This window comes from Rattus norvegicus, chromosome 16 (assembly GCF_036323735.1).
Source record: "Rattus norvegicus strain BN/NHsdMcwi chromosome 16, GRCr8, whole genome shotgun sequence".
In the NCBI taxonomy this organism is placed as follows: Eukaryota; Metazoa; Chordata; class Mammalia; order Rodentia; family Muridae; genus Rattus; species Rattus norvegicus.
In genome coordinates this window covers 39,221,668-39,235,291 of record NC_086034.1, presented here as the reverse complement: position 1 = coordinate 39,235,291, position 13,624 = coordinate 39,221,668, and the positions used below count along the sequence as shown (strand labels likewise).

The window sequence follows — 13,624 nt, the reverse complement described above, 5'->3', positions numbered from 1 at the left end:
TACTTTTAATATACTTTCTTTCTTTCTTTTTCTTTTTCTTGGGTGTGTGTGTGTGTGTGTGTGTGTGTGTGTGTGTGTGTGTGTGTGTACTTTTGGTGTTTTGACTATTATGTGACAGGAGGAATTTCTTTTCTGGTCCAATCTTTTTGGAGTTCTGTAGATTTCTTGTATGTTTATAGGCATCTCTTTCTTTAGGTTAGGGAATTTTTCTTCTATAATTTTGTTGAAGATATTTACTGGCTGTTTAATTGGGAATCTTTGTTCTGTTCTATACTTATTATCCTCAGGTTTGGTCTTCTCATTGTATCCTGGATTTCCTGAATGTTTGGGGGTAGGAGCTTTTTGTATTTTGCATTTTCTTTTACTGTTTTGTCAATGTTATCTTTTGCCTCTGAGATTCTCTCTTCAGTCTCTTGTACTCTGTTGGTGATGCTTGCATCTATGACTCCTGATCTCTTTCCTAGGTTTTCTATCTCCAGGGTTGTCTCCCTTTGGTTTTTCTTTATTGTTTCTATATCCATTTTTAGATGCTGGATGTTTTTGTTCAATTCCTTCACCTATTTAGTTGTGTCTTCCTGTAATCATTTAAGGGATGTTTTGTGTTTCCTCTCTAAAGGCTTCTACTTGTTTACTTTTGTTCTCCTGTAGTTCTTTACGGGAATTATTTATGTCCTTCTTAAAATCCTCTATCATCATCATGAGATGTGATTTTAAATCCAAATCTTGTTTCTCTAGTGTTTTGGGTACCCAGGACTTGCTGTGGTGGGAGAACTGGTATGATACTAAGTAGCCTTGTTTTCTGTTCCTTAGGTTCTTATGCTTGCCACTTGCCATCTGGTTATCTCTGGTTTAGTTGGTCTTGCTGTCTCTGACTGGAGCTTGTTCCTCCTGTCGGCCTGTGAGCCAATGATCTTAGGGGTGAGAACACTTCTGGGATACCATCTCTCTCCGGGCAGGTTTTGGGTCTGAAGGGCTGTGGGACAGCCTTACCTCTGGGTGCAAATGGAGACTGGAAGTGTGTTTTCTCAGGCTGCCCTGCAGTCCTGTGCTTGGTGTACTCCTGTCAGGTACCTCTTTGGACAGTAGTGGAGTGAAAGTGGAGTCTCACCTGTAGTCCTAGGATTGAGAGCACTCCTGGGAGACCAACTCTCTCCAGGCGGGTTTTGGGTCTAGAGGGCTGTGGGGCACAATTTATTATATCTTAATGATGTTTACAAAATTTTGGAAATAAAGAACAAATAAAATTATCTTAGCTGAATTAATTGCTTCTAAAATAAAAGCATTCCAAAGGAAAAATATTGAAAATATAATAAATACTTTAAAGTTTATACACACACAAATGCAATATATATACATATACATGTGTATATATGTATATATATATACATATATATATATTTCAGTTTGACTTCAAACATTATAATGTTTCAGATTTGGAATACTAGTCTTACATTAGGTTCTTTGATCCATTTGTGGTTGTGTTTTGTGCAGGGTGATAAATAGTGTCTACCTTCCTTCTTTTACAATTCATCCAGTTAGAATAGCACCACTTGTTGAAGATGGTGATTTGACTCCTGTTGGGCTCTGGCGCCAAGAGGCTCTCCACAGAGATCTCTGGCCCAGCTAGGTGCTCAGGTTCCAGTGAGGGGGAGAGAACTCGGGCGAGTAGATGGACTGTTTCTGCTCTCTCAGCTGCTAATTCTGTTCCTTTTCTGCCACTGCTGCTTTGGATGCTCAGGCTAGGTTAAGCCAGCAGGAGACTGACTAGCCCAAGGCAAAGGGTGGAGGGGGAGCTTCTGGCAGCAATTTCAGGAGAGCAGATCTCTTCCACAAGTGTTGGTGTTACAGTTCTTATGACATAAGCTCTCAGATGATGGAATAATTCCTGCATACTTTTAATACTGAACACAATTCTTAAGTACAGTTTTTGATGGGTCAGCGTCTGACAGCAGGTACTTCCTATTGGTTTGGCCTAAGAGCTTGGGAAGACCTCATTTACATATTCGGGAGCAGAGTCCTGTTTCTTTTTTTTTCTCCATCTTTATTAACTTGAGTATTTCTTATTTACATTTTGATTGTTATTCCCCTTCCCAGTTTATGGACCAACAAGACTGATCTGTCCTGAACCTGTGTGACCTGTAATCACATCCTCATTTGTGGAGGAGGGGCTTGGGGAATTGCCCTACATGACTGGTCTGTCTCAAACCTCTCTACAGGGGTCTGAGGAGTCTCAGCTACACAAATGTGCCTGTCGTCCCTTTTAGGGTCTTCCGGGGATTCGACCTATGTTGACCAGGAATCAGGGTACCTTTCACAGCCTGTTGCCTCACAAACTCCAGCATTTATTTTTAGCTTCTTTGTAAAAATCAGGTGTCCTCTGATATGTGAACTTATATCTGAGTTTTCAGTTCAATTCTACTGATCTATATATCTATTTGTATGTGCATACCATCCTATTTTTATTAGTGTAGCTCTTAATATACCCTGAAATCTGGAGCGGTGATATTTCTGGCAGTTCTTTTACATTTTTCAGGATTATTTTAGCTCTCTTTGTTTTTGTTTCTTCCTTTGTTTGTATATGAAGCGGAAGATTTTGATGTTCTTGTTAATTGCTGTGGAGAATTGTGTCTGATTTTGATGGGGATGGTGTTGAAACTGTAAGTTACTCTTGGAAGAATGGGCATTTTTACAATATTAACATACTGATCTATGAACATGGGAAATATATCTATCTTCTAATGTGTTCAATATCTTTTTTCTTTAATATCTTAAAGGTTTTATTACACAAATGTTTCACTTGCTTGATTAGAGTTACCCCATAATGGTTTTTGAAGTTATTGCAAAAAATAATGATCCTGATTTTTTTTCTCATTCTTGTTTGTCATTATTTAGGAAAGCTGCTAATTTTTGCATGTTAATTTGGTATATTAATACTTTGCTGAAACTATTTATTGGCTGTAGGTGTCTTCTGGTGAAAATTTTAGAGTCCTTTATTCATAAAACCAAATTGTCTGCAAATAAATAAAATTTGACTTCCTTTCCTATTTGTATCCCCTTGAAGAAGTTTCAGACATAAATATTTCATCTTTATTTTCTTGTAATTTAGTTAATGCCTAATATGAAAATAATAGCAAAATATATTCAAGTTCTAAAATTATGATTAATCCAGAAGTTTATAAAATATCATATCCTGACAGTTCTTAGTAAATATATTTTTCATTTATTTTTCTAACTGATCTATAATTTATATTCATAATCATAAAGTAACAATCAGTACTGTTTTTAAAGGCAGTAGCAATGAAAGTCAATTTTCATGCTCTTTTTTTTTCCCTCCCCTGACCAGGTGTCCTATGTCAAGGCAATTGACATTTGGATGGCAGTGTGTCTCCTTTTTGTGTTCTCAGCACTTCTGGAGTATGCAGCCGTGAATTTTGTATCAAGGCAACACAAAGAACTGCTGAGGTTTCGGCGAAAGAGGAAAAATAAAGTAAGTGATTATTTTATTGGGTTCAGTGGGATATCAATTTGCAGTATAAACTGATTTGTTTCATTTAATGCAAATGTACAAGAGGAAAATTCATACCAAGGACTAAATAAAGTAATATCCTTTCAATTTTATTCAGTCAAAAAAATGTTAGGATGAGTGCAGGAAGAAACTGTAGTATTGAATTATACTTAAGGAACATATATGATGACACAAACCAAACCTTTTATGCTTCAGTTGATAAACTTCTCACTTGCAATAATAGAGTATTCCTGATATCATTACTTAATACAGAAATCAAACTTAATTATGAAAATTGTCTCTTTTTATAAGCTAACTAATTTGCTTCCACATAATACCACGGAAGTATTGATAACATGATGAGGTCATGCTATTAAGTCTCTATCTGCTAAAGTCCAGTTAGTATTAAATGAATTCTAAGGCAACTGACTTCCAAAACATATCAGAGACCGAGTAAGCATCTTCAAGTGCCTGCAGGAAAGGAGCATTAACATGGAGACAGTATTATATTGGACATAAAACAATATTAAATTTTTCATTTGTTAAATTTGCATGAAAAAATGTTACCATCCGTATGTTGAAATGCACTGTGATGAGATTAACTTTCACTTTGCCACCTTCCCCTGGACTTTGGGCACTTAAGTCTGAGTCCTCCTCTTTCTCTTTTTCTCCCTGGTCCTCCACCACTTTCCCATTCTGCCTCTCATTCCTCCTCCTCTTTCTGCTCTTCTTCCTATACCACCTCTGTCTCCTTTGCTCCTCTCCCTTTATCTTCTGCCCTCCTCTCCCTTCCTCCTTGCCTCCCAACCCCTTCTCTCCTTCCCTCCCTTTCTCCTCACCACATCTCAGGCAGCAAGCAGACTTTTGCTGCCCTTTCTCTCCTGATTCTTAGACTGAACATAAACAGTGTTACAGAACCAAGCCTTAACAGGGCCTTTTGTTCCTGTTAGTAATTGAGGCAATTTTTCTAAGCATAAATTGTCTAATAGGAAGAATGCTAGCTCATACACACTCAGCACTAAACTTCACTGAATAATGAAATAGTCCACAGATTTGATATTAAATTCTGGTTCATCTTTTCAATATTGTTTTTGACTAAGATGCCTCTTTATTCAGTTTTACCACACGTAGGTGTGAGATAAATTATTCGCTGCATTTAATGTCTGTTACTCTTTGACTCACAGCAAAGATGCTAAGATTAATATTCTCAATGACTGGCGTTCCAGGGAAAGCTAGAAATAATAATGGTTTATCATTCGCTCATCATGATTTGAATACTCAGAAAGCATAAATGATTAAGGGTTATTAATATTTAACACAGAAAAAGCTACTTATTTTGATTGAATACTTTTGGATGGATACTTAGCATTTGTAAACATTAATGAATTGTTTCATATGTATGCTAAAATGGTGTATATGATTAAAATCAACTGTGTAATTATACGTGACTTGACTCTCTGGTTTCTCAATCCCTCTTGGTCCACTTTACCTTCCCACAGACAGAAGCTTTTGCACTGGAGAAGTTTTACCGTTTCTCAGACACGGTAAATGTCTTTTTAAACTCTAAATAGAAGAATGTGATCATCTAGAAAAAGCAGACAGCATATTCTGCTCCGAGGCAGTGTTTGGTGGGGAAACACAGCGGCTTCCAGACATAAAACTAAGCAAAAACCATTTCCCTTCGTCTTTTCTAAGAGCTATATTCTTCTCTTTCCTTGCTCAACAATAGGCTAAGTTAGTTATGATGCATTTACTTTGACCAAGTTCCAAGTTATTTAACTGGTTAAGGTGAATTTAAGCATATATATATTCTTGTTATAATCTCTGCAGGGAGGAAAAATGATAGAAGTAGGGAAAATTAACTTCAAAAGAAGTGAGAGCTGGGTGTGGTGGAACACATCTTCAATCCTAGCACTAGAAAGAAAGAAGCATGCAGATTTCTGTGAGTTGTAACCAGCCTAATCTACACAGCAAGTCCCAATCCAGGCAGAACTACACAGTGAGACAAACTGTACCTCAAAAACAAATTAACTAATTAATTAATAATACATAAATAAACACAAGACAATAAATAAGTGAAGAAATAAATAGTAAATTAATTATTGTGCAACTCTAAGAGCAACTGTACAAGGACCTGGAAGTGAGTTTCAGAATGCTTTGTCCAGCCTGAGTATCTTTAGAATCTATTCATTATGAGTATGTGCAGGAAATTAACAATTTTATTTTAGTGAAAATATCTTTTCAAATTTATAAACATAAATATGTAAAGATATCATAAAGATACACATCTAAGCACAATATGTAAATATCTAGGAAAGAACTCTAGAGTATTGGTCCATGGTCCATAGGTAATTTATTAATGTACCAAAGCCAAGAATTTGTTCCATGAAATTACAGTAAAATAATCTAGTTTGAGAAATTGAAAGTTTGAGGGTAAATTATATATTTAAAGTGGCTTCCAAGATTGGGCTGGGCATTCCAGTTAAGAATCTAGCAAATGAAATAACATTAAATGAATACTTTTACCATCTCAACTTTCATATATACTATCTTTACACAGTATTGCTTTAAGGTATTCTACTGGCTAGTTTCATGTCAGCTTGACACAAACTAGTGATCTGAAAGTAGGTAAGCTTGACAGAGAAATGCCTCCATAAGATCCAGCTGTAGGGTACTTTCCTAATTAGTGATTGACAGTGGAGGTCACAACGAGTTTTGAGTAGTGCCATCTGTGGAGTGATGGTACTAGTTCTATAAGAAAGCAGGTTGAGCAAGCCATGAAAGTCAGTCAGTAAGCAGCACCTATGGCTTCTATCTGCATCAGTTCCTGCTTCTAGGTTCCTTCCCTGCTTTTATTCCTGTCCTGACTTAATTTTGAGTGATGCACTGTGACATGGAAGTGCAAGTCAAATAAACTCTTTCCTCCCTGCCTTGCTTTCTTTGGTCACGATATTTTATCACTGAAATAGAAACTCTCACTAAAACAAGTACTTGCTGAGTTCTCCTAGAATCTACAGTCACTTGACTAGTTTACTTTGTAGTCTAATTTATATTTTACTTGCTAGACCCAATATTTCTTGTTTTTAATCTGCGAAAAAGGTCATAAGATTTATTGACTGCAACAATTCTATTAGAGGCTTTTTAATTTCTGGAAATCTGAATAGCCAAAAATGATGACTTAAATATAGAATTATATACATGTGTAGAGTAATATGCAATAAATACTATAAGCATATGTAAAATCTAATAACCATCAGGGCTTACCAAATTCTTCATCCTCTTATTCTACATATTCTACTTTGAAATTCTCCAAGCAATCTCTTATAATCAAAATAAGACCAAATTAATACAGAGTGTCTATTTTCATAAGCACCAATTTACATGAGTTTCCCTCCTTGTGCTCATTTGAAAGGATAACCAAAGTAAACAAAATTGCCTACTTATAGAAAGTTTGTCACAAGAAGAGCTCTTACAGATGGAATACCTAGAAATATTGATGTATAGTTTAGTACATACTTGAATTTTATATGTAATCTTTGGAATTTTGCTTCTTTTCTATTAGAGGTACAAAAAAACCACTTTGTCTACTTGGAGGAGTAAAATTTTGCACTTATATCCAAATTTCCCCACCCCACACTGTCGTTACCTGCTATGTGCTGACTCCCACTGCGCCATGTCATAGATGCTACCTCCAGTGCTGTATGTGTGTGGGTGCATGCATGATCTGAAAAAATTTTGATTAGGGTTTATTATTCTTAAGTATGGAAAGATCCAAAGATACTGTAGTATTTCTGAACAGGAGCTAATCTGTTGAGAGCTTTGAGTGACACGGGACTGCTTCAGTGCATTTCATGTAGCTTCCTACCCATTACACTAGTGATGCAATGCTTTGCTAGGAGAAAATTCATTTGCACAATATTCTACAACTTCCGTCTTCTTATTATCTGCATATGCAAATAAATTATGAATGAATTAGTATTTTACTTAAGAAGTTAAGAGCAAAGTTTGTGTTTACCTAGGCCAACAGTTGTCTTTATAAAACACAGATATAATTGACTGCATTTTGAAATTTTCTTTAATCACATAAAATTGCTTTTATTGCAAATTTATATGTTGTCTTACTTTAAAATAGCTCAATACAACTTTTAAGTGTATTAGTGTGTAAATTATTTTTCTGTCTTGTGTTTTGTCAGGTCCAGAGTCTTAAAACAAATACAAATTTTATGTGAAATGTATTGTTTGAAAAGATGAAATCTCATGGCTGATGTTATATGTTACCTATATACATAAAGTCATTTAACATGTTCTATTATAGATTAATTTATGCTATATTCTAGACTTAATGCTTTCTATATAGGTATGACCTCCAATTTTTATAAATACCTTTAAAAGTAGATTATCAATCATTCATATTGAGAAATTTTCCCAAGAAAATACTTATATGAGAAACTAAACTTTTATCTTCTTCAGTAAAACAGAATTATATGATTTTGATTATTTCTGAAAACAGCTATTTGGGACTTAATGTTAAGCAAACTACTCCTTTGAAGTATATATTGTTTAACAATTCATGAAAATCACATTCAATAACGTAATGTAGGGCTAGCAAAATGTTTTTGTAGGTGAGAGTACTTAAGATGAAAATGGATGGTGACCTGACCTGAGTTTTATTCTCAGAACCAAAGTGAGGAAGAGACAAGAACTAAGTCTCCCAAGTTGTTCTCTAACCTCCACCCCTGTGCCATCCTATGGTGCACACACACACACACACACACACACACACACACACACACACACACACACACGAGAGAGAGAGAGAGACAGACAGACAGACAGACAGACAGAGAGACAGAGACAGAGACAGAGAAACAGAGAGACAGAAAGACAGAGACTGAGTCAAGAGAAACAGAGAGATGAGAGAGAGTGAAAGAAACAGAGACAGAGAGACACAGAGAGAATTAGCAGGTAAATTTAAAATAATTCAAAGTAAAGAAACAAAATGACATAATCCCTTTTTACTTCAATCTAAACCTCATCAGAATTGCCTCTATCTCAAAGTTAACTAAAATATGCATGTTGTTTTTCTACCTACCATCTATTCTAATTTTATAACTCTTGACAAATAATTGCTATCCACTGTTAGAATTTAATATATTATCCCATAAGTGCGAATATACTTTTTAAATGTATCTTGTGGACTTCTCTTCTTTCCCTTAAAATATCTATACTCTGTTTACATAATTCATCTAGGTCCTAAACATTCATCTTTTTTTTTTTTACATTTTTTTTTTTATTAACTTGAGTATTTCTTATATACATTTCGAGTGCTATTCCCTTTCCCGGTTTCCGGGCAAACATCCCCCTCCCCCCTCCCCTTCCTTATGGGTGTTCCCCTCCCAACCCTCCCCCCATTGCCGCCCTCCCCCCATAGACTAGTTCACTGTGGGTTCAGTCTTAGCAGGACCCAGGGCTTCCCCTTCCACTGGTGCTCTTACTAGGATATTCATTGCTACCTATGGGGTCAGAGTCCAGGGTCAGTCCATGTATAGTCTTTAGGTAGTGGCTTAGTCCCTGGAAGCTCTGGTTGCTTGGCATTGTTGTACTTTTGGGGTCTCGAGCCCCTTCAAGCTCTTCCAGTTCTTTCTCTGATTCCTTCAATAGGGGACCTATTCTCAGTTCAGTGGTTTGCTGCTGGCATTCGCCTCTATATTTGCTGTATTCTGGCTGTGTCTCTCAGGAGCAATCTACATCCGGCTCCTGTCGGTCTGCACTTCTTTGCTTCATCCATCTTGTCTAATTGGGTGGCTGTATATGTATGGGCCACATGTGGGGCAGGCTCTGAATGGGTGTTCCTTCAGTCTCTGTTTTAATCTTTGCCTCTCCCTTCCCTGCCAAGGGTATTCTTTTTCCTCATTTAAAGAAGGAGTGAAGCATTCACATTTTGATCATCCGTCTTGAGTTTCGTTTGTTCTAGGGATCTAGGGTAATTCAAGCATTTGGGCTAATAGCCACTTATCAATGAGTGCATACTATGTATGTCTTTCTGTGATTGGGTTAGCTCACTCAGGATGATATTTTCCAGTTCCAACCATTTGCCTACGAATTTCATAAACTCGTTGTTTTTGATAGCTGAGTAATATTCCATTGTGTAGATGTACCACATTTTCTGTATCCATTCCTCTGTTGAAGGGCATCTGGGTTCTTTCCAGCTTCTGGCTATTATAAATAAGGCTGCGATGAACATAGTGGAGCACGTGTCTCTTTTATATGTTGAGGCATCTTTTGGGTATATGCCCAAGAGAGGTATAGCTGGATCATCAGGCAGTTCAATGTCCAATTTTCTGAGGAACCTCCAGACTGATTTCCACACAAAGACACAACAAAGAAAGAGAACTTCAGACCAATTTCCCTTATGAATATCGACGCAAAAATACTCAATAAAATTCTGGCAAACCGAATTCAAGAGCACATCAAAACAATCATCCACCATGATCAAGTAGGCTTCATCCCAGGCATGCAGGGATGGTTTAATATACGGAAAACCATCAACGTGATCCATTATATAAACAAACTGAAAGAACAGAACCACATGATCATTTCATTAGATGCTGAGAAAGCATTTGACAAAATTCAACACCCCTTCATGATAAAAGTCCTGGAAAGAATAGGAATTCAAGGCCCATACCTAAACATAGTAAAAGCCATATACAGCAAACCAGTTGCTAACATTAAACTAAATGGAGAGAAACTTGAAGCAATCCCACTAAAATCAGGGACTAGACAAGGCTGCCCACTCTCTCCCTACTTATTCAATATAGTTCTTGAAGTTCTAGCCAGAGCAATCAGACAACAAAAGGAGATCAAGGGGATACAGATCGGAAAAGAAGAGGTCAAAATATCACTATTTGCAGACGACATGATAGTATATTTAAGTGATCCCAAAAGTTCCACCAGAGAACTACTAAAGCTGATAAACATTCATCTTTAAAATCTTAATCGTAATTACGTTTGGAACCAATGATCCATACATCAAGCATGTACTCAGTTCTGAGGCTAAGTCAGATGGCATGTATAATAAATGCAGAATTCTCCTACAACTACTGTTCAAAGAAATTCACATTGATGCTTGAATTTCAGCTAAAGAATAGTTTTATTGACTATACTTGAACTTTCTTAAGATTTATTTTTGAAACAACATGGAAAAAGTTACAGGTATAGTAAATTATATTTTCTTTTGATCTCTTGAAGTAAGCAATTATTGTATTTAGTAGCAATATTTTAAATCCACGTATTTCAAAATCAACTAAATGGAAATTAATCCAACTGCCTTTCTCTGTCACTTATGTATTTGAAAATAAATTTATAAAAATTTTTAAACAAGTAAATCTTATCTATTCGTTAACTGTGTAAAGAATGTTGGAAAAACATCAAATAAGATAGAAACATTAAGGTGAAAATTGTATATGTAACGTTATTATCCCTTACCATACTTCACTCTATCTTACTACAACTATCACTATATCCTGCTGTCTAAGGTGCATAATATTTTACAATCATTCTGTGGCAATTTTCCTATTATTGTCATTTTCATATTCCAAATTTATATTTTTAACTTGTCATTTTAAAGACCTGGAATGAGATACAAAGTTCACTCTGGTTGTTCTGAGCTCACATGTAAAAGAGTATATTATTGTGATGACAGAAATGAGGGAATTTTGCTGAATGTCCACATCTAGGCTGCGACTTTCAGTCTGTATTTGCCATTTCAATCTTCAATATGTAGTTATTTAAGTTGCCCTTCAATGCGAGGCTAGAAATAAAGAGAAAGGGTCATTCAAATTTTCAATGTTGTTTTGATGCATAATCACTAATACGTTGTTTCTCTGCTCCTAATTTAAAAAGGGGTTTTAAGTCTTCTTATGAAAATAAATTATATAGTAATTAAGTGGCATTTTAAATTTTTATTATCTTACTTTGAAAAGAATAATATAGAGGTTTATCTCTGGGAAAATACAAATAAATTTTTTATTTTACGTTTTTGATCGTTGATTTTTCTCTTGCTTATTTTGAGCCCATTTGATTCACTCTTTGTCCTATAAAAATTTATGTACTTTTAAGTTATAACATACCTTAATTTTATGATCACTTCAGTTACTCAAAACTAAAATGAATTTCATAATAAAGTAATTTGGTTCATGACTTCTCTTAGTCTGTCTACGTCTCTGTTTAATTTCTGTTTCAATGATCTGTCCATTGATGAGAGTTGAGTGTTGAAATCTCTTACTATTATTGTGTGAGGTGCAATGTGTGCTTTGAGCTTTAGTAAGGTTTCCTTTATCTATGTAGGTGATCTTGTATTTGGAGCATAGATATTTAGGATTGAGAGTTCATCTTGGATTTTTCCTTTCATGAATATGAAGTGTCCTTCCTTATCTCTTTTGATGACTTTTGGCTGAAAATCAATTTTATTCTATATTAGATTTGCTACTCCAGCTTGCTTCTTTAGACCATTTTATTGGAAATTTTGTTTTCCAGCCTTTTATTCTGAGATAGTGTCTGTCTTTGTCTCTGAGGTATGTTTCCTGCATGCAACAAAATCTTGGGTCCTCATTGTGTATTCAGTTTGTTAATCTGTATCTTTTTACTGGGGAATTGAGTCCATTGATGTGTTGCGATGTATTATGGAATAGTGACTTTTATATTCGCATTTGGATGTGAGATTATGTTTGTGTCCTTGTTTTCTCTTTGTTTTGTTGCAAAACGATTAGTTTCTTCCTTTTTCTAGTGTGTTCCTTGCCTCCTTGTGTTGGGCTTTACCATTTAATATCCTTTGTAGGGCTGGGTTTATAGAAACATAGTGTGTAAATTTCATTTTGTCATGGAATATCTTGGTATCTCCATCTATGTTAATTGAGAGTTTTGCTGGATACAGTAACCTGGGCTGGCATTTTTGTTCTCTTAGGGTCTCTCTGACATCTTTCCAGGATCTTCTGTCATTCATAGTCTCTGGTGAGAAGTCTGGTGTAATTTTTTTTTTTTTTTTTTTTGGAGCTGGGGACCAAACCCAGGGCCTTGTGCTTGTTAGGCAAGCGCTGTACCACTGAGCTAAATCCCCAACCCCAGGTGCAATTCTAATAGGTCTGCCTTTATATGTTACTTGACATTTTTCCCTTACTGCTTTTAATATTTTTTCTTTGTTTTGTGCCTTCGGTGTTTTGATATTATGTGACTGGAGGAGTTTCTTTTCTGGTCCAATATATTTGGAGTTCTGTAGGCTTCTTGTATGTTTATGGGCATCTCTTTCTTTAGGTTAGGGAGATTTTCTTCTATGATTTTGTTGAAGATATTTACTGGTCCTTTGAGTTGGGAGTCTTCACTCTCTTCTATACCTATTATCCTTAGGTTTGATCTTCTTATTGAGTCCTGGATTTCCTGTATATTTTGGGCCAGTAGCTTTTTCCATTTAACATTATCTTTGACAGTTGTGTTGATGATTTCTATGGAATCTTCTGCTCCTGAGATCCTCTCTTCTATCTTTTGTATTCTGTTGGTGATACATGTATCTACGGCTCCTTGTTTCATCCTTTGGTTCTCTATATCCAGAGTTGTCTCCCTTTTTCTTTCTTTATTGCTTCTATTTCCATTTTTAATTCTTTCACCTGTTTGATTGTTTTTTCCTGGAATTCTTTCAGGGATTTTTGTGATTCCCCTCTATAGGCTTCTACTTGTTTATTTGTGTTTTTCTGCATTTCTCTAAGGGAATTCTTCATGTCTTTCTTGAAGTCCTCCATCATCATGATCAAATGTGATTTAAAATCTAGATCTTGCTTTTCTGGTGTGTTTGGATATTCAGTGTTTGGGTTGGTGGGAGAATTGGCCTCTGATGATGCCATGTAGTCTTGGTTTCTGTTGCTTGGGTTCCTGTGCTTGCCTCTTGCCATCAGATTGTCTCTGGTGTTACCTTGTTCTGCTATTTCTGACAGTGGCTAGACCATCTTATAGGCCTGTGTGTCAGGAGTGCTGTAGACCTGTTTTCCTGTTTTCTTTCAGCCAGTTATGGGAACAGAGTGTTCTGCTTTCAAGCGTGTAGTCTTTCCTGTCTACTGTTCTTCAGCTGTT

General features: G+C 35.9%; 1 protein-coding gene across 2 annotated transcripts in view; it reads left to right on the top strand.

Moving 5' to 3' along the window:
* Nucleotides 1-13,624, top strand: part of Glra3 (glycine receptor, alpha 3) — a 646,799-nt gene that overhangs the window by 622,041 nt on the left and 11,134 nt on the right. The window contains exons 8-9 of one of the 2 annotated variants that reach the window (NM_053724.5): nucleotides 3,344-3,487; nucleotides 5,005-5,049. In NM_053724.5, coding sequence (NP_446176.4) covers nucleotides 3,344-3,487; nucleotides 5,005-5,049 — 189 coding nt within the window. The remainder of the gene's footprint in view (nucleotides 1-3,343; nucleotides 3,488-5,004; nucleotides 5,050-13,624) is intronic. The other variant, XM_063274983.1, reaches the window with a different exon arrangement.